Source organism: Pan paniscus, chromosome 11 (assembly GCF_029289425.2).
Source record: "Pan paniscus chromosome 11, NHGRI_mPanPan1-v2.0_pri, whole genome shotgun sequence".
In the NCBI taxonomy this organism is placed as follows: domain Eukaryota; kingdom Metazoa; phylum Chordata; class Mammalia; order Primates; family Hominidae; genus Pan; species Pan paniscus.
Window position 1 is genome coordinate 43090565 of NC_073260.2, and position 24356 is coordinate 43114920.

At 42.3% G+C, this 24356-nt stretch overlaps 1 protein-coding gene across 6 annotated transcripts in view; it reads left to right on the top strand.

The window, feature by feature from the left end:
* The window catches only part of SLC35D2 (solute carrier family 35 member D2), a 63169-nt gene that overhangs the window by 24206 nt on the left and 14607 nt on the right, over positions 1–24356 (top strand). Inside the window, exons 5-9 of one of the 6 annotated variants that reach the window (XM_034967806.3) lie at positions 7582–7653; positions 8520–8588; positions 14282–14384; positions 15680–15772; positions 21120–22866. In XM_034967806.3, the coding sequence (XP_034823697.2) occupies positions 7582–7653; positions 8520–8588; positions 14282–14384; positions 15680–15772; positions 21120–21263 (481 nt within the window). In that variant the 3' untranslated portion in view covers positions 21264–22866. The other 5 variants (XM_055117849.2, XM_003811174.6, XM_063594304.1 and 2 more) reach the window with 5 other exon arrangements.

The following is a 24356-nucleotide window of genomic DNA, read 5'->3' on the forward strand; positions in this document are numbered from 1 at the left end:
TGAAATTTGCATCTGCATTTATTTCAGGGTCTTTTTTTTTTTTTTGAGACAGAGTCTCACTCTGTCTCCCAGGTTGGAGTGCAACCTTATCTTGACTCACTACAACCTCCACCTTCTGAGTTCAAGCGATTCTCCTGCCTCAGCCTCCCAACTAGCTGGGATTATAGGCGCCTGCCACCACGCCTGGCTAAGTTTTGTATTTTTAGTAGAGACAGGGTTTCACCATGTTGGCCAGGCTTGTCTTGAACTCCTGACCTCAGGTGATCCATCCGCTTTGGCCTCCCGAAGTGCTGGGATTACAGGTGTGAGCCACTGTGCCCGGCCCATTTCAGGGTCTTTTGATTATGGGGCACATAATACCTTATCCTTCTTAGAATGCTATTAAATGGATCAGTTTCACTGTTAATGATTTTTTTTTTTTTTTTGAGACGGAGTCTCGCTCTGTCGCCCAGGCTAGAGTGCAGTGGCACAATCTCGGCTCACTGCAAGCTCCGCCTCCCAGGTTCAAGCCATTCTCCAGCCTCAGCCTCCCCAGTAGCTGGGAGTACAGGCGCCTGCCACTATGCCCGGCTAATTTTTTGTATTTTTAGTAGGGACGGGGTTTCACCATGTTAGCCAGGATGGTCTCCATCTCCTGACCTCGTGATCCGCCCGCCTCAGCCTCTCAAAGTGCTGGGATTACAGGCATGAGCCACCGCACCTGGCCACTGTTAATGATTTTAAGGGGTTGATATCTTATCTTTTTTTTGAGATGGAGTCTTGCGCAGTCACCCAGGCTGGAGTGTAGTGATGTGATCTTGGCTCACTGCAACCTCCACCTCTTGGGTTCAAGCGATTCTCCTGCCTCCCAAGTAGCTGGGATTCTGCACCTGCCACCGTGCCCAGCTAATTTTTGTATTTTTAGTAACGACAGGGTTTCACCATGTTGGCCAGGCTAGTCTTGAACTCCTGACCTCAAGTAATCTAACTGTCTTGGCCTCCCAAAGTACTTGGATTACAGTCATGAGCCACCACACCCAACCTAAACTTTTTCGATAAGAACAAATTTTCACCACTTCATATAGGAAAAGCAGGATAAAAGCTTCCTTTATCAATGTTCAGACTAATAAATTAGTGTCCTGATACCTTCAATAGTGACCAGGAAGGGTTGTTTTTTGTTTGTTTGTTGTTGTGTTTTCCTATCATGGATTCATGGTTTTTCATTTACTTGATACAAGTCCTTTATCAAATATGTGTTTTGCAAATATTTTTTTCCTAGTTTGTGGCTTATCTTTTTATTTTCTTAACACTGTCTTTCACAGAGCAGAAGTTTTTAATTTTAATGAAGTTCACAATCATTTTTTTTCTTTCATGGATTATACTTCTGGTTTTGAATTTGAAACTCATCATCAAACCAAGGTTACCCAAATGCTATCTTCCAGAATTTTTATAGTTTACATTTTACATTTAGGTCTCTACAAATTTGCCTACTCTAGACATCTCATAGAAATAGAATCGTACAATATTTTTGCCTTTTTTGTCTGGCTTATTCTCTTACATCATATTTTCAAGGTTTATCCATGTTATATTAGGTATCAGAATTTAATTCCTTTTTCAGGCTGATTAATATTCCATTGCAGGTATATATATATATTATATATAATATTTTATCCATTTATAAAAATATTATTATTATTATTATTTTTTGAGACAGGGTCTCCAGGCTGGAATGCAGTGGTGCGATCACAGCTCACTGCAGCCTCACCCTGCTGGGCTCAAGCGATTCTCCTGTCTCGGTCTCCTGAATAGCTGGGGCTACAGGTGTGTGCCACCACGCCTGGCTTATTTTTATGTTTTTTGTAGAGACTAGGTCTCACCATGTTGCCCAGGCTGATCTTGAACTCCCGAGCTCAAGCAATCTGCCTGCTCCAGCCTCCCAAAGTGTTGGGATTACAGAAATGAGCCACTGTGCCCAGCCTGTAAAAGTTTTAATTTTGATGAATTCCAGTTTTTCTATGTTTTTCTTTTGTTGCTTGTACTTTTGATGTTTTATCTAAGGCTTTGCCTAACCGAAGGGTCATAAAGATTTACTTCTATACTTTCTTCTAAGAATGTTATAGTTTTAGATCCTATGTCCAGGTCTTTAATACATTTCAATTAATTAAAAATTTTTTTCTTTTAAGTGATGGGGTCTTTCAATGTTGCTGTGTTACCCAGACTCAAATGCAGTAGCTTTCACTGGTGCAATCATGGCTCACTGTGGCCTCAAACTCCTGGGCTCAAATGATTCTCCACCTCAGCCTCTTGAGTACCTGGGACTGCAGGCACGTGCGACCGTACCCAGCTCTTGGGTTAATTTTTTATATGTGGTATGAGATAGAAGTTCAAATTCATTTTTTTTGCATGTGGATGTTCAGTTGTCCCAGCACCATTTGTTGAAAAGACTGTTCTTTTTCCATTGTATTGTCTTGGAACCCTGGTAGAAAATCAGTTGATCATAATTTTAAGAATGTATTCTATTGATTGTATATCATCTTTATTTATTTTTTATTTTTTGAGATGGAGTTTCGCTCTTGTTGCCCAGGCTGGAGTGCAATGGCACGATCTCGGCTCACTGCATCCTCCGCCTCCCAGGTTCAAGCAATTCTTCTGCCTCAGCCTCCAGAGTAGCTGGGACTATAGGCATGCACTACCACGCCCAGCTAATGTTGTATTTTTAGTAGAGACGGGGTTTCTCCATGTTGAGGCTAGTCTCGAACTCCTGACCTCAGGTGATCCATCTGCCTCGGCCTCCCAAAGTGCTGGGATTACAGGCATGAACCACCACGCCCAGCCTATCTATCTCTATTATTATTTTTTTGAGACAGGGTCTTGCTCTGTCACCCAGGCTGGAGTGTGGTAGCACAGTCACCATTCACTGCAGCCTTGACCTCCCAGGCTCAAGCGATCCTCCCACCTCATCCTCCCAAGTAGCTGGGACCACAGGTGAGCACCAGCACACCTGGCTAATAATTGTTTCAATTTTTTTGTAGAGATAGCATTTCACCATGTTGCCCAGGCTGGTCTCGAACTCCTGGGCCCAAGGGATCCGCCTGCCTCAGCCTCCTAAATTGCTGGGATTATTGGAGTGAGCCACCATGCCCAGCCAGCTATCTATCTATCTATCTTTAAACCAGTACTAGCTAGTCTTGATTATTGTAACTTTGTATTAAATTTTGAAATTGGAAAGTATAAGTACACCAACTTTGTTCTTTTTCAAGATAGTTTTGATTTTTTAATTCTCTTGCATTTCCTTATTAATTTTAAAATTAGCTTGTCAATTTCTGCAAAAAAAAAAAAAAAAAGAATAAATAAAGCCAGCTAAGATTTGATAGGGATTGTGTTGAATCTGTGACTTAGTTTGTTAGTGTTGCTGTAAAGGACTACCTGAGGCTGGGCAATTTATGAAGAAAAAAGGTTCGTGTGCTTCACAGTTCTGCAGGCTGTGCAAGAAGCATGGCGCCAGCATCTGCATCTGGTGAGGGCCTCAGGCCCTCCTGGCAGAAGGGGAAGGGGAGCCAGTGTGTGCAGAGATCCCATGGCAAGAGAGGGGGTGCTGTCAGGCTCCTTTAACAATCAACCTTCATGGGAATTAAGAGTGAGAACTCACTCCCCCTGCCCCAGTTGATTAATCTATCCATGAGGAATCAGCCCCCACAGCTGAAACATTGCCCACCAGGCTCCACCTTCAACATGGGGATGCAATTTTAACATGAGGCATAAAGGGTCAGATATCCAAACTGTAGCAATCTGTGTATCTATTTGAAGAATATTTTTAATAACATAAGGTTTTAATAACATAAGGTCTTTTGATCCATGAACATGGAGTGTCTTTCCGTTTATTTAGGTCTTCATTACTTTCTTTTTTTGATTTAAAAATTTTCTTAGAAGGCCAGGCACAGTGGCTCACGTCTGTAATCCCAGCACTTTGGAGGCCGAGGCAGGTGGATCACCTGAGGTCAGGAGTTTGAGACCAGCCTGACCAACATGGTGAAACCCCATCTCTACTAAAAATACAAAAATTAGCTGGGTGTGGTGGTGGATACCTGTAATTCCAGCTACTTGGGAGGCTGAGGCAGGAGAATTGCTTGAATCCAAGAGGTGGAAGTTGCAGTGAGCCAAGATCGCGCCATTGCACTCCAGCCTGGGCGACGAGCGAAACTCCGTCTCTTTTTTTCTTAGAGACAATATCTCACTCTGTTTCCCAGACTGGAGTACAAGTGGCATGATCATAGCTCACTGCAGTAGCCTCGACCTCCTGTGCTCAAGCCATCCTCTTGTCTCAGCCTCCCAAGTGGCTGAGACTACAGACATTCACTACTGTGAATTTAAAAAACATATATATTTTTTGGCTTGGCGTGGTGGCTTACGTCTGTAGTCCCAGCACTTTGGGAGATCAAAGCAGGTGGATCACTTGAGGTCAGGAGTTTGAGACCCAGCCTGCTCAACATGGTGAAACCCCATCTATACTAAAAATACAAAAATTAGCCAGGCATGGTAGTGCACGCCTAAATCCCAGCTACTCGGGTGGCTGAGGCACAAGAATCGCTTGAGCCAGGAGGCGGAGGTTGCAGTGAGCCAAGATGATGCCACTGCACTCCAGCCTGGGCAACAGAGCAAGACCCTGTCTCAAAGTAGAGACGGGGTCTTGCTCTGTTGCCCAGGCTGCTCTCACTCTTGGCCTCAAGCAATTCTTCCACTTCAGCCTCCCAAAGTGCTGGGATTACAGGCATGAACCACTGCACCTGGTTTTTAAAATTTTTTTAACAATGTTTTGTAGTTTTCTGCACACAAGTCTTACACTTCTTTTGTTAAAATTGTGTCTAAGAATTTTATTCTTTTTGATGCTATTTTAGATGAAATTGCTTTGGTAACTTAATTTTTTTTTTTTTTTTGAGACAGAGTCTCACTTTGTTGCCCAGGCTAGAGTGTAGTGGTGCGATCTTGGCTACTGCAACCTCTGCTTCCTAGGTTCAAGCAATTGTCCTGCCTTAGTCTCCCAAGTAACTGGGATTATAGTCACGCACCACTACGTCCAGCTAATTTTTTGTATTTTTAGTATAAGTGGGGTTTCACCATGTTGGCCAGGCTGGTCTTGAACTCCTGACCTCAATTCATCTACCCACCTTGGCCTCCCAAAATGTTGGGATTACAGGCGTGAGCCACTGTGCCCAGCCTAATTTCATTTTTGGATTGCTCATTGCTAGTGTATATTCAGAGTTGACTTTTGTATATTCGTTTTGTTTCCTGCCTGTTTGCTTAATTCACTTATTGTGGTTCTAATAATTTTTAAGTGGATCCCTTAGGATTTTCTGTATAGAAGATGTTCTCTGCAAATAGAGATAGCTTTAGTTCTTCCTTTCCAAATGAGATGTTTGTTTTTTCTAACTGCACTGTCTAGAACCTCAAATACAGTGTTGAATAGATACAATAGTGAGAGTGAACATCCTGGTCTTGTTCCTAATCATAGGGGGAAAACATTCACTTTTTAACCATTAAGTATACCTTATTTGCTTTTAAAAGGCATAATCTAGAATACTTTTCGAATGCGATTGAAAATATAAAACACTTTGTTGTTGTTGTTGCAGCTTTGAAAAATGTAGGTCCAGCCAGTCTCGTAAGACATCTTTAGGTGTGAATATAAAGTTCCTGAACATTCTTTCTGCAGCTGCTCTCTGGATGCAGTGTGGTTGATGATGTGAAGCCTGTGCTGGGGTATGGTTGGCTGAGCTGCCACTCTCCTCCTGTGCTGCTGTTCCAGCTCTGACTTTCTTTCCCTAGCTCATCGGCCGCTCAGGGTCGCATCTAGAAGCAGGTGGAGATGTGCTGGCATTTGGCAGCCCTGGCAGTCTGTTGACTATGCGCTGAGCTGCATCGTGGAATCTCTGGGTGTTAGGAGTGGGTAGAAGGTTCTTAACTATATATTTTAAGGCAGTTTAGCCTTACTACATAAAATTTGGGGAAGAAAATCACCCATAATCTACCTTTTAACACACAATTTTAAATACTCATTTTCAGCCCAGTGCGGTGGCTCATGCCTATAATCCCAGCACTTTGGGAGGCTGAGGCAGGTGGATCGCCTGAGATCAGGAGTTCGAGACCAGCCTGGCCAACATGGCAAAACTTCATTTCTACTAAAAATACAAAAATTAGCTGGGCATGGTAGTGTAATCCCAGCTACCCGAGAGGCTGAGGCAGGAGAATCGCTTGAACCCGGGAGGTGGGGATTGCAGTGAGCTGAGATCGCGCCACTGCACTCCAGCCTGGGTGACAGAGTGAGACTCTATCTCAAAATAATAAATAAATAAATAAATAAATAATCCTTTGCAGCCCTTTTCTGTATACAGAATGTATCTTGTTACAGTTGTAGATCCTACATGGTTTTGTATCCATTTGTTTTATTTAATATTCATTTTCTAATAGTATTTGTATTACAGAGTTATAGTATCATGTTCCCTCAACTGAATGTATCATAATTTATTTAACTATTGTGATGTCTGACATTTAGGTTGTTTCTGATGTTTTTCCCACAGACACTGCAGTGAACACATTTATGCATGTGGTTTTTTTTTCTGTCTTTCGATTATTACCTTAGAATAAGTTTCCCAAGAAGAAGTAATTAGGTCCAAGGTCAGAACCTTTTTTAATTTTTTTGAGACAGAGGTTGCAGTGGTGCGATCCTGGCTCACTGCAACCTCCGCCTCACGGGTTCAAGCAATTCTGCTGCCTCAGCCTCCTGAGTAGCTGGGACTGCAGGTTCACATCACCATGCCTGGCTAATTTTTGTATTTTTAGTAGAAACAGGGTTTCACCATGTTGGTCAGTGTGGTGTCAAACTCCTGACCTCAAGTGATCTGCCCACCTTGGCCTCCCAAAGTGCTGGGATTACAGGCGAGAGCCACGGTGCCCAGTCGGTCAGAACTATTTAATGATGACGCATAGGCCTGACTTGATTTGTCAAAGGATGTATTGGTTCACATCATGAAGTAGTTTCAGCACAACCTTTAGAATGGATGGACAGAACGGTGTCTTAAATTGCCAAGTGAAGCCCGGGTGCAGTGGCTCATGCCTGTAATCCCAGCACTTTGGGAGGCTGTGGCAGGCAGATTACCTTAGGTCAGGAGTTTGAGACCAGCCTGGCCAACATGGCGAAACTCTGTCTCTTCTGAAAATACAAAAATTAGCTGGGTGTTGTGGCGCATGCCTGTAATCCCAGCTACTTGGGAGGCTGAGGCAGGAGAATCGCTTGAACCCAGGAAGCAGAGGTTACAGTGAGCCGAGATTGCACCACTGCACTACAGCCTGGGCAACACAGCGAGACTCTGTCTTCAAAAAAAATAAAAATAAAAATAAATAAAAAATAAGTAAATAAATTGCTAAGTGAAAGTGGTATGAAATTATTTAATCTCCATTTATTTTTATTATTTAATGTGATTTGTTAATGGTAAATGTGAAAATTGATTTGGAAAATTAGTAAGCTTAATGAAAAATGTAAAACATGTAAAAGATAAAACCAATCAACCAACTCTTGGTGTCTGACATGCTTCACTCTTTTCCTGGCAGCCTACCGATGTTCACCGTGCTCAGGAAATTCACCATTCCACTTACCTTACTTCTGGAAACCATCATACTTGGGTGATTTTGTTTTTCCTCCATTCTTCCAGTGTGCCTCCCACCCACTGCATTTCTTTTACCCAGCAAATTCTAGTAACCATTGCTAGTTGCAATAATTTAAGGACAAATGGTTTATTCATTTAAAAGTAGTTTTGTGCTTCTGTGATTCCCTAAGAACTTAATGAGGGATTTTTTTAAAGTTGTAATTTTACCATAGACAAATAATGCATGTTTGTGGTAGAAAATCCTAAGAAAGTAAAAGAAACACTCCAAAAAGGATGTAAACCTGTTTCCTGAGCCAGATGGAATATAAACCAATTTTGGAATACAGAAGGGAAACTGTCCATGTATACATACAGGATAGTTGTGCAGGGTATGAGGGATATCAATTCTGACGCAGTAATTATAGTATCAGAAGAAATTAGTTTTTATATTGTTGGTATAAAATTTTTCATAAGGATATTTAGTCTGATATCCAAAAAGTTGATTCTTGATTTTGCTGGGAGGATTATTTAGAAATGAATTTTGGTCGGTGGTTCAGTGTTTTAAGCCCTTGTATTGAATTTTATCATAATCTTTGAATACTCACTATCAGTCCATGCAAACTAGATCCACCAGCAGGAGCGCTTCTGTATTTTGTCCCAGTATCTCTCTAGTGAGAACAGAGAAATCAGTTTGTAATTAGATTAAGAAAACTGCTTAAGAAATAATGTAAATTTAGTCTGACTTAGAAACACTTTTAGTGCTTTCTCTGCATCAAGCATTGTTTGCTGGATTTTAGCTATAAAAATGCTGATGTCTATTTTCAATTTGCTTAAAAAATATAATCATATTTCAATGTTTTCCTCTCTGCTCCCTTTCCTTTCTTATTTGTGTATTTATTACAGGAAGCAGTATTCACTCAACATCATCCTCAGTGTCTTTGCCATTATTCTCGGGGCTTTCATAGCAGCTGGGTAAGACTTTGGACTGTTTCTGCTCAATAACTTCTTTGTGTCTTTGACAATAGGCCCAGCCCCATCCTCAGTTTTTCATTTTCCATCTGGCTGCTGTTGAATTGAGCAGCCAAGAGACAAATCTGTTGAAGTTAGTGGAATCCCCATGTGTTCCTGTGAAAGTCAAAGTGGGTCCCACATTGGCCAGAAAATTTCTGAGAATATATGAAGAGAGCATTGCAAGATACTAATATAGCTTTTCTTCACAAAAAGCAGTGAACTGTTTACATTTCTTACTGAATGTTTGTCTTCATTATAACAACTTTACTTGAGAAGTTCTTAGGCATTTGATTAATAATAACAGACTTACAAAGCCTTTGTGTGCTGATTTATTTTATTATTCCATGATACCTTAGCAGTTGCTATTTCCGATGGTAGAATGCTAAATATATTTGTACGTTTGGGATATGAGCCAACACTGATGCATGACTACTACTTTAATAATTATTTTGCAAAAGGAATAACGAGGACTCCAAGTCTTCGTGGGCAGGCAGGTGCTCAGATTTCTGCTATAGCATGGTGGATAGTGCATGTGAATAGTTACATTCCCTGGGTTCAAAACTTAGCTCCAGGCTGGGTGTGGTGGCTCACCCCTATAATCCCAGCACTGTAGGAAGCCTAGGTGGGAATATCACCTGAGCCCATGAGTTTGAGATAAGCCTGGGAAACATAGTGAGAACCTATTTCTACGAAAAAAAAAAAAAAAAAAAGGAAAGAAAATTAGCCTGGCATCATGGTGTGTGCCTGGAGTCTCAGCTACTCAGGAGGCTGGGGAAAGAGGATCTGTTGGGCCCAGGAGTTTGAGGTTGCAGTGAGCAATGATTGCACCACTGCACTCTAGCCTGGGCAAAAGAGTAAGATCCCGTCTCTAAGAAAAACAAATCATGCTTACTGTCATTATAAATGTATTTAGTCCATTGTGTAGACTAAGATTTATTACTTACGTGTCATCTGTACTTTGTCTCCCCTAGTCCTAGCCACGGCTGAGTTTTACTCCTTGAAAGCTGGCTCTGTGGTCTCAGTGCTCCAATTCACACCACGGGTATAGGGCCAGCACCCATTAGACAGCAGTTCTCAGAGCCTCATCTAGTCATGACAGGCTTTTTTTGGAATGAAATTTTATAAGTAAAGTAGTTTAAAAAGGGAGGAGTTCTGTGGAAGATGCTCCAGGGGCGAAGGGAGACAGCTTCCCCTTCTACTCTCTGAAGGTTCATTAAAAAAGGAACTGACAGGCCGGGCGTGGTGGCTCATGCCTGTAATCCCAGTGATTGGGAGGCCCAGGCGGGTGCATCACCTGAAGTCAGGAGTTACAGACCAGCCTGGCCAACATGGCAAAACCCCGTCTCTACTAAAAATACAAAAATTAGCCAGGTGTGGTGGCAGGTGCCTGTAATCCCAGCTACTCAGGAGGCTGAGGTAGGAGAATCGCTTGAACCTGGGAAGTGGAGGTTGTAGTGAGCTGAGATTGTGCCATTGCACTCCAGCCTGGATGACAGAGTGAGACTCCATCTCAAAAAAAAAAAAAGGAACTGACAAAAGAGCAGATTGAGAGGAGAGAAAGACACACAGATTTACCTTCCCATGCCTGGGGTAGAGATCACGGGAGAGCGGCCACCCAGTGACCCAGTGGGGTGCAGGTGCTTCTATATCCTTCTTCAGGGGAGGGCAGGGAATGGAGACAATGCTTTTGGGAGTTCAGAAATGATGCCTGGAGAGAATGAATGGACCTGGGAGACAAAAATTGTAAAGGATTGATTCTCTTTGGAATTTGCACCCGAGAGGCAGACATTATATTTTTAAAGTCTGCCCAGATGTGGCTGCATTCCTCGTCTTCTCTGCAGTAGATTTCAGAGAGGGGGATGGAAAGCAAGTGTGTTCTCATGGGTGGGCGCACTCTTTTAAGATTGAAAAGGGAGTATCCAAGAAAAGCCTCTTCAGCATCTGCTGCCCTTCAAGGGCTTTCCATGTAAAATAATCTGTATGCCAGGGTACCATATTTTTGGGGTGAAATTCCCTGGGCTTCTCCCACAGCACTCTGAGGTCTCCCCAGCACAGCCCCTCTCTTCTAGCTTCCTTAGGGCTCATTTTGAAAACCACTGACTTACAGCCAGTTAAAGACTTTTGCAAAAAATGGTTTATAAAACTGTGGTAAGTCTTTGGTGAGGAATGGCCCTTCAGTTACCGTGGGTATGCAGGTGCGTTTCCAGAACCAGTGATCAGAAATCCAGTCCATGCTTCACGTATGTAAGGACAGTCTACAAACAATCTAAAAGGGTAAATCGGGGTTCCTAAAGCATCTAACTTTCAACCAAGAGCCAGCCTGGAGTAGCCATGCTCAGCCTGGCTCTTCCTCTGGCACTCACAGAATGGATCCCCACCTGGTAGCTGGCATTCATAGTGCTTAGCCACAGTGCTTAGCTACAGATCAGCAGTGAGTGCTTAGCTACAGACCAGCAGTAACCCTATCCTGCTCTCCTCTTACATTAGTGCATCCAGATGCAAGCAGTGGCAGATCAGACTGTTGGATGAGCAGGTGATGCTGCTGTAACAAACAACCTCCACACGGCAGTAGCTTCACTCACCAGATGCACCCCATCCACGCCATACACGCCGTCCAACACTAGGCAGTGCTAGTGCGAGGGCTCTGCTCCATGTGTTCACTCAGGGATCCAGGCTGATGGAATCCCTGCCTCATAGGGCACTTCCTTTGCCAAACAAGCAGGAAAAGGGAATGTGGGGAATTATGCACTGGCTCTTAAAGGTTTCACCCAGAAGTGACGTGTCACCTTCTCTTACATTTTATTCAAAAACAAGTCACATGGCCAGAAAAAGTTAAAATACATCTGGGCTGGGTGTGGTAGCCCATGCCTGTAATCCTGTTACAGGAAAGGGTCCTGATCCAGACCCCAAGAGAGGGTTCTTGGATCTTGTGGAAGAAAGAATTCAGGGCGAGTCTGCAGTGCAGCGTGAAAGCAAGTTTATTAAGAAAGTAAAGGAATAAAAGAATGGCCACTCCATAGAAAGAGCAGCCCCAGAGCTGCTGGTTGCCCATTTTTAATGGTTATTTCTTGATGATTTGCTAAACAAGGGATGGATTATTCATGTCTCCCCTTTTAGACCATATAGGGTAGCTTCCTGACATTGCCCTGGCATTTGTAAACTGTCATGGCGCTGGCGGGAGTGTAGCAGTGAGGATGACCACAGGTCACTTTTGTGGCCATTTTAGTTTCGGTGAGTTTTGGCCTATCAGCAAGGTCTTTATGACTTGTATTTTGTGCCGGCCTCCTATGTCATCCTGTGACTTAGAATGCCTTAACCGCCTGGGAATGCAGCCCAGTAGGTTTCAGCTTCATTTTACCCAGCTCCTATTTAAGATGGAGTTGCTCGGGTTCACACGCCTCTGACAATCCCAGTACTTTGGGAGGCCCAGGTGACGGGATTGCTTGAGCCCAGGAGTTCGAGACCAGCCCTGGCAACATAATGAAACCCTGTCTCTACAAAAATAAAAGTAAAAAAATTAGCCGGGCATGGTGGCACATGCCTGTAGTCCCAGCTACTCAGGAAACTGAGATGGGAGGATCGCTTGAACAACTGCAAGGGTTACATGAATCTGCTCTAATTGATTAAACAAGTAAATTCTTCAGAAATGTCTGTGCTGTCACCACTGGCCTAAACAAACAGTGGGTAAGCTGCCTGACAGTGACCCAGGCTTCCGGGAGTGGGAACAGCGCTGCTGGGAACTCTTGGTCCCCTGAGTAGGAGTTCCCCTGCAGCTCTCCCAGGAGGTGGGCAGCATCTCCCCCCATCCCCTTTCCACTCACTTGGCTCTGCTGTCTCAGGGGGCGGCAGACTCTGCTCTTCTTCACGCTGAATCACATGTGGGTAGGTAAGAAATTTGGAAGACCCTTATTTTGAAGAAAATCCTTTTGAGACAGAGTTTCGCTCTTGTTGCTCAGGCTGGAGGCACGATCTTGGCTCACCGCAACCTCTGCCTCCCTGGTTCAAGTGATTCTCCTGCCTCAGCCTCCCAAGTAGCTGGGATTACAGGCATGTGCCACCACGCCCAGCTAATTTTGTATTTTTAGTAGAGATGGGATTTCTCCATGTTGGTCAGGCTGGTTTCGAACTCCCGACCTCAGGTGATCCACCCACCTTGGCCTCCCAAAGTGCTGGGATTACAGGCAGGAGCCACCACGCCTGGCCAAAAATCCTTTTTTTTTTTTTTTTTAAATTGTGACTGAGGGAGAATTCTGACTTATGATGACTAAAATTAATTTCCCTTCTCACAAATATATTTGTAGATAATAATGTGTGGAGGCGTCAAGCAAAAATCCAATTTAATTTGCATTCAGATTTTGGTAGAATTTTTGCTCTCTGTTTCATTCTCTTTGGTTAGAAATAATCTTATTTTGACATTGAAGAAGATTCAGGGTATGCCACTGCAAACTGTGCCACTGTGAAATCAGGATTATTTTGAGCCGAGAACGATTGAGAATCAACAGATCAGGAAGTTTGCTGCCTTCTCCTTTCTGCCTAAAAACCAGGGAATCAATTTCCCATTGTGAAGAGGACCGCTTCTCCCATCCCAGGAAGAGGAGAGCAATTCCTATCACTGGACGGAGGGTCGGCCCTGAGATGCGTCTGCATAAACAAACCCTAAAATAACCCTTCTCGTTCATCATTTCCACCATAGGTTTCCTAGTTACTTTCTAACAATTACACAATTTATTTGTTCCTTGAAGCCCAAATCCTCTTTCCTTTTTAAAACGTAAGTCCCCAAGTCTAACTGTTTCTTTGAGTTTCACTTCTTTTCTGTGAACTTTAGGGAACATATTAATAAGATTTGTATTCTCTTTCTCCTGTTAATCTGTCTTTCATCAGTTAAATTAGCAGGCCCCCAGACACTGAATCTAAGAGGGTACAGGAAAAGGTTTTCCTCCCTGGCAATGTGTATTTCTGAATTATGACATGGCCTAGCACTGTCTGCAATGATCAAGTGCAGGTGGGTGGGCCACATCATGGCTCAGCTATTGCTCTTCCTCTTGTTCCTGTCATAGATCCCCAAACGTTTTTATGCTGGTGCTATTTATAATGGAAATGGAAGAGAAGCTGTTTCAAAAGAATGGGAAGAAAGGAGCCATAGAGGGGTCACATAGGATGGATACCTGCCTTGCCATTTTGATGGACGGGGTGCCGTTTGGGCACCAGATGGAGGTGTGGCTGCCTCATGCGACCCCTCTTACCCAGACTCTGCCCAGCTGCCCCTCACTGGCTGCACCCTGGAGGTGGCCCTGTTCACTACAATAAGCAGAGCCCCTGGGTGGATCGGGGCGAATCACTCCCCTTAGGAAAGTCAGGGCTCACCAGTTATTATGTGGATTCATCAGCTAGCGAAAGAAAGGGGTTGCAGTTGAAGGAAGATGCTTAATGTCGCTCTGGTTTTAAGCCATTCACGATTGAGTCGAAGCCATCTGATGGGCTGGTTTGGTTTTTGTCTGGAGGCAAAGCAGAGGAATTAATCATTCACTACCACGAAGCGGGGAAAGTGTGCCACAGAAAAGTGGGTTTGATTAGGGAAAGGTAGATCAGGCAGGCTTGGAGGCCAAGTTGTGAGTTTTTGAGTAATCATTCTCCCTTTGTGGTCTCCCTCCCAGGTCTGACCTTGCTTTTAACTTAGAAGGCTATATTTTTGTATTCCTGAATGATATCTTCACAGCAGCAAATGGAGTTTATACCAAACAGAAAATGGACCCAAAGGTACCAGACCTTGCCTATGGCTTTTTGGCTCTGTCATCTGGCCCCTAGAATTATATGAAAAATGAAAATGAATGTGTACAGTTGGAATGTAATTTATATAATATGACCTGTAAATTCCTTATTTTCAATTATCTTGTCTGTATAAGTTATTATTTGCGAAATTTTGGGTGAAAATGAGATATGATGGGAAAAGCCACTAGTTTAGATGCACACTCAGAACATATAAAAAGGGATTATTCTGAAAGGCAAATTAATTCTTTTACCAGCATCATCAATCACCAAGGCAAGGTCAGGGGTCACGATATTTGTTCAGAGAGCACTAGTTTGGAGTCTGGAGATGTGGGCTACAGACACAAGTTTTTCTACTTACTGACTGTTGTGACTTTGAACCTTAACTTCTCCAAACTTCAGTTTCCTTATCTGTGGAATGAAATGACTGCAATGGATAATTTGTAAGGTCTTGTCCAGCAATAGCTGCTGCTTCTGATGATGAGGGGGTGGGGCAGAGGAGCTTTGCTTTTGTGTGGCTGCCTGTCACGTGGAGGCCCCATCCCTCCCCCACCCCCACCCCCACCCCCAGCTGCTACAAGGAAGCCCGGAGGATGAGTCAGGCATATGTTTCTTTGTTCCAAGCTCTTTGTGCTGGATGAGGGAGTTCACTCTGACCAACAGGCTTATTTCCATGAGCTATTTTTTTTTAAATCTGCTCTTTTTTTTTTTTTTTTTATCTGCACTGTTTTTTTTTTTTTTCCCCTGCATGGCCATTTTTTTTTTTTTTTTTTAACGGTAGAAGTTTTGCAAAAACAGGTTTGTTGTCTTTTGAGGATCACAATATGTCATCCTTTTTTGAAAATGGTGAAGTGGTGTGGCCACTTTAATGAAAGTAAATATATGATGCTGCTGTCCTTTAATGGAAAGAGCAGATGTTTTAAAAGAGTTTTGTTTATATTAACATTTTTAATGTTCTTTATTTTGTTCCAGATTTCCCATTTTGAATAACATGCTTTTAAAAAAACCCCACATAATTAGAATGCTGGAGATGAATGGAACCCTAGAGGCTTCCCACTGCCATGCATTTTCTCTGTAGTTTTGGTGTAAAACAAATGTTTATTCCAAAATCTCAGTACCCTCAAACCAAAGCATTTTATGTCAGAAATTTGCTGAAAATATTCCAAAAGAGTTGCTCAGAATGCACATTCTAACTTCGCATGAATATGCAGTTGTATAAATGGCTCCAGGAAATCTGTGCCTCACGTTTCTGAAACTGAGTGGTTTTTACATTTTTGTTTTTGCAGGAGCTAGGGAAATACGGAGTACTTTTCTACAATGCCTGCTTCATGATTATCCCAACTCTTATTATTAGTGTCTCCACTGGAGACCTGCAACAGGTGAGCTGATGACAATCATTACAGTTTTCCTTAGCTGGCTTTAAAAAATTTAATATTTAACATTTGGTATGCACTGAAACAAAAAGTGTAAAGTTAGCTAGGACTACCAGGAGGGTACATGATAACAAGATGTTTGATATCCCTAGTAACACCTTTTGGCACTACCCTTGCATTGGCATTTATCCTTAGCCACATATCAAGGAGAGCCAAGAACTCTGGACTTGGTACTTTTTGGAAAACAACAATACAAATCTGAGTTTGAATTCCATACCCCCTTTGCTAATGTGGGGACCCTGGGAGAGCTACTTACCCTAGAAGGGGATTTTGATCATTTTAAAACATAGGTTTGCTTATTTATTTGTTACTTTCTATTACGGACATTTTGAAACATGCACAAAATAGAGTAATTCAGTGAGTTGTCAGGGACCCACCACCTAGCTTCAACACTTTGGCATTTTGCCATCTTATTTTATCTGTCCTCATCCACCCCCAGTTTTTTGTTCCTCTGGAGTATTTTAAAACCTATCCCAGCCATCACGCCATTTTACCTCTAAATATTCCAGGATCCACATTTGAATTTTGGGAAGGTGTTGTTCTTTCAGCATTTGCCCTGAAACCGTATCTGCTGCTGGTGAGAGACAAATAAAATGGTAAATTAGTGGTAAGATCTGAGGCCCAGTGGAGCGGTGGAGGCCAAGTCTCTCAGGAAGTGTGGACATTCTCCATAGTGACAGCTCCAGTGGCCACCCCGAAGGGTGCAAGCCCGGACTTCTTCAGGAAGTTGCGGGCCACACAGCCTCTGAGAATTTGCTGATGTGTAAGTGACTGTGAGAAACGAGATGCGATGGGCAAAACCCTCCTCAGCGGGACCTCCACCCACAGACTCGACTCCGGACACAGCCCTGACCAGCCAGGCGATAACCCCGTCATTGCTGGCCTGGGGCTGGGGCAGCACCCATTTACCCATGGACAAGACAGTGTTTCCATATTTAGCAATCAGCATGGGTGTATGTTGCCCACCAGTTGAAAGTCAATCCCATTTGCAGCTCTTTTAGGGTCTGAGTGACTCTGAAAGGCTGCAGGCTGCTGTGGACTCCTGGGCAGCTCCTTGTTCTTTCTCCAGCTGGACTTTCTCACTTGTCCAATTCTCTTCCCAGAAGGAGGGATCAGCAGAAGGGCTTAGCAACCTCGTCCCCGGGCACAAACAGCCATTTCCACGGGTTTATATGGAAAACTACCAAGTGGCACCAATCTCGATAAAGAGCTCTCTTTTTCGGGTTATTTAGAACGTTGTGAACCTGAGCCTCCCTGTTAATTCCGTTTTGGAAGATAAAGCGGGCACCTGCACCTCTCTAGTAAGAATGAGCAGGGCATGATACCTGAAAACACAGTATTTGTTTTTCAGCCACCATCAATCAATTTTAAACTTGAGTCAGTGCTCCAACATTACACAAAACAAAATTATGAACTCTTGGCCAGGCGAGGTGGCTCACACCAGTAACCCCAGCACTTTGGGAGGCCGAGGCAGGCAGATCACCTGAGGTCAGGAGTTTGAGACCAGCCTGGCCAACGTGATGAAACCCCGTTTGTAGAGAGTATTTTTAGTAGTAAAAATACAAAAATCAGCCAGGCATGGTGGCAGGTGCCTGTAATCCCAGCTTCTCAGGAGGCTGAGGCAGGAGAATCACTTGAACCTGGGAGGCAGAGGTTGCAGTGAGCCGAGATCACGCTATTGCATTCCAGCCTGGGTGACAGAGCAAGACTCCATCTCAAAAAAAAAGGAAAAAAGATAAAAAGAAAAATTATGAACTCTTAATGAAGTGGTCCTAGAGGCTTGTCTCCTTTCATTATTATAGAAACGAGGGTTTTTTTTTTGTTTTTTTTGTTTTGTTTTTTTAAATCAGCAGAGTTTATCTGTTCTGAAATTCTGGTATTTTAGATATATATATATATTTTTTTTCCAGAAATATAAATCTAGAAACTCCTAAATATTGTTAAAACATCTCACTGGGGCTAAAAGCATATTTCCCCATGGCAACAACACTATGAAAGGCATAGTGACCAGAAACTGAATTTTAGGTTCTTTATGAGTAAAATAGATTAGGTGTATTATGTTAATAATGTATAACATTGTTTCAGAAGAAATATGTGTTCTTATATCAACGTCATTGACTTATAAACTTGTAGCATGGTGTTTTCAAAAGTTGCCCTCTGCCTGTAATGATTATCATGCGGAATCTTCTGCTTTCTCATGTGATAATAATAATAGCTAATACTTGCTGAGGGCTTATTATGTCAGACATTTTTCAAAGCATTGTTCATGAACTATCTCACTGCATTTCCACAGCAGAAGAGAAGGTCCTGTTACTATTCCTATCGTATAGGCAAAGCATCTAGGGCATCGTGCTTAAATACATTCCCAAGGATAGCAGGTGGTCAGTCCAGGCACTCTGGCTCTAGAAACACATCCTCCACTGTCATCTTTATTTACTTTATTTGTATATGAAAAGTGTTTGTTTTCTCCTTCATGTGTGAAAACATATCCTTCCCTTATAGAAAGTACAAGAGACCTAACATATACTTTATTTTTATTTATTTTATTTTATATTTTTGAGACAGCGTCTCACTCTGTCACCCAGGCTGGAGTGCAGTGGCATGATCTTGGCTCACTGAAACTTCTGTCTCCCACATTCAAGCAATTCTCCTGCCTCGGCCTCCTGAGTAGCTGGCATTACAGGAGCGCACCACCACACCCAGCTAATTTTTGTATTTTTAGTAGAGACGGGGTTTCACCATGTTGACCAGGATGGTCTCAAACTCCTGACCTCAAGTGATCTGCCTTTCTCAGCCTCCCAAAGTGCTGGGATTACAGGGGTGAGCCACTGTGCTCAGCTAACATATGCTTTATTAAATCCTAATGCTCTAGGAGAATATCCGCCTCCTATTCTGGCTTGTGGTACTGGAATATCTGAATATTTACCCTGTTTAGCCTCTTCTATTTGATCAGACTTCAAAGATTTCAAACAGAAGTTCCTTTAGAAAGTCTGTAAGTACCTTCGAGCCGCCAGAGTGACTGCTAATCATTGAAATTCCAGATGGACCAAAGTGCTAACTATATAGATTTGTTTTTCAAAACCAATAAGAAAAATTATAATTAGAAGATATATAGTTATAACCATAATAAAAGGCCTTCTATAAAATAACAAAGTACAAGTCAAGTCATGGAGTTAAAAATTTGACTAGTTTTTTTTTTTTTTTTTTTTTTTTTTGAGATGGAATCTCCCTCTGTTGCCCAGGCTAGAGTGCAATGGCACGATCTCGACTCACTGCAACCTCCGCCTCCTGGGTTCAAGCGATTCTCCTGCCTCAGCCTCCTGAGTAGCTGGGACTACAGGCGCCCGCCACCATGATGCCCGGCTAATTTTTGTATTTTTAGTAAAGATAGGGTTTCACCATGTTGGCCAGGCTGGTCTCGAACTCCTGACCTCGTGATCTGCCCGCCTCGGCCTTCCAAAATGCTAGAATTACAGACATGAGCCACTGCGCCCAGCCAAGTTTGACTAGTTTTTAAGAGTTGTATGACGAGATGCCAAAATATATGAGACACTCACTGTAATCTGCAAGAAAAAAGCCATCAACCCCATATAAAAAACAAAAAGCAAAAAACAACAGTGAGATTTCCACTACTAACATTGCTCTGTATTCACTGAATCAGGGCAAATTTCTTCCCATTGGTCCCTTTTGACTGTGGCGGAATTCATTTTAGATTGCAAACCAAATAGGAGAAAGAAATGAATTTATGTAATTAGGTGTGTTAGCCTATAATATAAAATTGCTTTTTGTTTACCAAGTTTGGTTTGAGTGTTCTGAAAGCTGATTAATGAATTAGAGCAAAATGTTAACTTCTCTTGTTAATGGAAAGAAACTTGATGAGTCATTTTCCCTGGTTAACTGGGACTAGGAGCGATGGAGAAGATCAGAGATTGTGGTAAACGTGTGTGTGTGACTCATTCCTCCGGGAATTCAAGCCCAGACTTTGGACTTACACAGTCAATAGATCTATTAACAGTGCCTCAATTCTATCTCTGATGAACAAAGTCAGAGATGACAGCTTCTCTTGTTAACAAATTAGGCCCTTGGAAAATACTCAGCGGGTGAACTTTCTTTAGTATTTGAATCACTGCAATAGGTTCAAAGTACATCTAGTATATTACAGTTGATGAATAGAGATAAATAATAGGACTTTTTTTCCCTGATTAAAAAACCCTGAGTGCAAAGTGAAAAAGACTCACGTTCCAACAGTAAGTCTAAAGGAAGAAGGGCTTTATTGTTATTTACCTTTGATTATTTCTTTTTAAAAATAAATAATGCTACATTATTTTTTATGATTTAAAAATAAATCATGCTGCATTATTTTAAAAATGCCACTAATACCGTCTCATCATTATTAAGGAAATAAAACTAAAATCTATAAAAATTTAGGTTGGGGCTGATCACGGTGGCTCACGCCAGTAATCCCGGCTCTTTGGGAGGTTGAGGCGGGCAGATCATGAGGTCAAGAGATCGAGACCATCTTGGCCAACATGGTGAAAACCTGTCTCTACTAAAAATACAAAAATTAGCTGGGTGTGGTGGCGAGTGCCTGTAGTCCCAGCTACTTGGGAGGCTGAGGCAGGAGAATCGCTTGAACCCGAGAGGTGGAGGTTGCAGTGAGCCGAGATCGTGCCACCACACTCCAGCCTGGGCGACAGGGCGAGACTCCATCTCAAAAAAAAACCAAAAAAAATTTAGGTTGGTGAAGAATCTAAATATTTTATGAGAGTCACAAAATAGCCCTCAATGGATTTTGTAGTATCAGGAACACATATAGAGTTTTTATTTATTTCTTATTAATGGATTGATTGATATTTTACTGTTTGCATAAATACTTTTAGCTCTTTGAGAGAACAGATGTTTTTCTACCCTTGGTTTGAAATTTAAAACTTACGTATTTCTCTTATTCCTAATTTTATTTTAATTTCAGACACTAAGTGTTTCCCATGATTTTTGTGGTTTTGTTTTGTTTTGTTCTTTGACTACCTTAAGCATAAACTTTTTGGCTTTAATTCTATTGGAAGTTTTCTGCTCCTTTGATTAGCTTGGGGCTTGCTGGAAAGACAGATTTATGTTTATTATATTTTTCTTTCAAAAGTGAACATTTAACAAAAAGTGTTATGACGCAAGGAAACTGTCAAACATATACAGAAGGAGACGGAATGGCATGACAAACTCCACATATATGTCCATCAGCCAGTTTCAACAATTAGGAACATTTAACGTGTATTTTTTTTTTTTTTTTTTGAGACAGGGTCTCACTCTGTTGCCCAGGCTGGAGTACGGTGGTACCATCACAGCTCACTGCAGCCCCCATCTCCTGGGCTCAGGTGATCCTCCCACCTCAGCCTTCCCAGTAGCTGGGACTACAAATGTGCACACCACCATGCCCAGCTAATTTTTGTCATGTGTATCCTTTTGAGAAGTGAAGTGGGCAAAGCATTACTCACGAAACAATGACAGTGAAATGTGACAAGATGGTACTGATTGGAGAAGAGAATTCTACCTTAATTGTTTAAAAATTTGAATTATAAACTTAAAAGATTTCATTTTAAATACATTGAGTTTCTAAAACTTGGCTAACAAAGTATTGCTTAATAGAAAGTGAGTAGAACTTATATTCGATCATGTTATTGAGCACATACTTACGGGCAGTCTTCAGACACTTTCAGATCGTTTTTGGATACAGGCAGGGGCCAACCATGAATAAAATACTCTTTATTGTCACCTGTCACCTCAAGAGGGTTAATTTTATTTTCTCAGCTAGGGATTAAATTCCTGGAGAGCAGAAATTGAGTCTTTTTTTTTTTTTTTTTTTTGAGGTGGAGTTTTGCTTTTGTTGCCCAGGCTGAGTGCAATGGCGTGACCTCGGCTCACTGCAACCTCTGCCTCCCGGGTTCAAGCGATTCTCCTGCCTCAGCCCCTGTAGTAGCTGGGATTACAGGCACCTGCCCCTGCGCCTGGCTAATTTTTGTATTTTTCGTAGAGATAGGGTTTCACCATGTTGGCCAGGCTGGTCTCAAACTCCTGACCTCAGGTGATCTACCCGCCTCGGCCTCCCAAAGTGCTGGGATTACAGGCGTGAGCCACTGCGCCTGGCCAAAAATGAAGTCTTAAACTTCTTTGTCTACCATGTCCTCCACCCCAATTACTTGATTGCTTTATAAGTAGCAAATAATAGTTTATTTGTTCACAATACTTCCTAAGCATGTGCAAGTTCCTGAGAACAGTTTATGACCTTAAACTTTTCTTGCCTACATTATTAATTAAGAATAAACTTTTTGGCTGGGTGTGGTGGTTCATGCCTGTAATCCCAGTACTTTGGGAGGCCAAGGCAGGCAGATGACTTGAGCCCAGGAGTTTGAGACCAGCCTGGGCAACATGGTGAGACCCTGTCTCTACTTAAAAAAAAAAAAAAAAATTAGCCAGGCATGGTGGCCTGTGCCTGTAGTCCCAGCTACTCAGGAGACTGAGGTGGGAGGAACTGATTGATCCCAGGAGGTAGAGGCTGCAGTGAGCCATGATCACACCACTGCACTCCAGCCTGGGTGACAGAGCAAGACCTGGTCTGAAAAAAGAAAGAAAAAAAAGAGATAATTAACTTTCTTCTAAAACTATTTATAAAAAATAAACCCAACCTTGAATTTGGGACCACAAATTAAATTAGTAAATCTGTATAAAGTCAGTGAATCAATGATAGCCTCAGCGATAATAGCATTTGCGATTTTGTGCTGGCCATCAGCACAGTCCTAAACAATTTCTTTCAGTCCTTATATCAACATTTTGAGGAAGGCTTTCCTTTTTAAAAATAATCTAGATTTTGTAAAATGAATCTGAAGTTCAGGGAAGAAAAGAAATTTGCCCAATGTCCCACAACTAGTATCACCTAGGATTTTTAGCTTTATATTTTCTGTTTGGGAAGATGGTTCCTGTATCAAAATGCAGTTTGGTAAAACCAGTAAATTTAAACTGCAATATTATTAACCTAATCATTAGCTTTTTTCTTTTTAATAATAGGCTACCGAATTCAACCAATGGAAGAATGTTCTGTTTATCCTACAGTTTCTTCTTTCCTGTTTTTTGGGGTAAGAAACCATAGATAAGTAGAAGCATTGGTCGACAGTATCTCTTGACAAGTCAAATCAAGATATGCCTTCTGTCTGTTCTATCAGAATTCCTATGTGTTTCTCTGACTTTCTCTGGAAAGTACCCCTGCAGCAAGGGAGGTGGCAGGGACCCAGGATACCTGGAAACCCAGACTGAAAGACCAGGAACAAGCATACAACTCTTGTTTTTGAAAGTCATGCTAATGTCCTGTTCTTCTCCAAAATATGATGTCGCCTATTGATTTCTGAAAGTTTGTCTGAAATGAAGTCAGCTGACATTTCAAGTTCGATGCTGAGGATTTTTTGTTTTTTGTTTTTTAAGAGATGGGGTCTCACTCTGTTGCCCAGGCTGGACTCAAACTCCTGGGCTCAAGCAATCTTCCTGCCTTAGCCTCCTGATTAGCTGGGACTACAGGCTTCTGCCTCCAGGCCTGGCAGTAATATGTTTTCATCTTTGTCACCATGTCCTTAGTTTTTCAAGATCCCTTCCTCAAATAATTATGTGACTATGACAGCCTTTTCCTATAGTGCTATACCTGCTATATTCAGGAAAATTTCTAAAGAGAGATGTCCAGGCTGTTGTATTGTCCAACAGTTAGGCTTTCTTGTTCTTGAAATTTTCTTTCTTTTTTTTTTTTTTGGAGATGGAGTCTTGCTTTGTTGCCCAGGCTAGAGTATAGTGGCACAATCTTGGCTTACTGCAACCTCTGCCTCCCAGGTTCAAGCAATTCTGCCTCAGCCTCCCGAGTAGCTGGGATTACAGGCATGCACCACCACACTTGGCTAATTTTTTGTATTTTTAGTAGAGATGGGGTTTCACTGTATTAGCCAGGATGGTCTCAATCTCCTGACCTTGTGATCTGCCCGCCTCGGCCTCCCAAAGTGCTGGGATTACAGGCGTGAGCCACCGCGCCCGGCCCCATTCTTGAAATTTTCTTTAGGTATATCTTCTGGTTGAGAGACCATATAGTTTGTGTCTATTTCAGTCTTCTAAAGACTTGAAAATCCCTTTGCATGAATAGGTGATACATGCAACTAGGAAATCATTAAGAAGGTACAAAAGAATAAATAGGGAGGCTGAGGCAGGTGGATCACCTGAGGTCAGGAGTTTGAGACTAGCCTGGCCAACATGGCATAACCCCATCTCTACTAAAAATACAAAAATTAGCTGGGTGTGGTGATGCACACCTGTTGTCCCAGGTACTCAGGAGTCTGAGGCAGAAGAATCGCTTGAACCCAGGAGGTGGAGGTTGCAGTGAGCCAAGATCGCGCCACTGCACTCCAGCCTGGGTGACAGAGGAGACTCCATCTCAAACAAACAAACAAACAAAAAGAATAAATAGGGAATACCAACTCCCCTCCATTCTTCCTCGCCTCCAGCACTG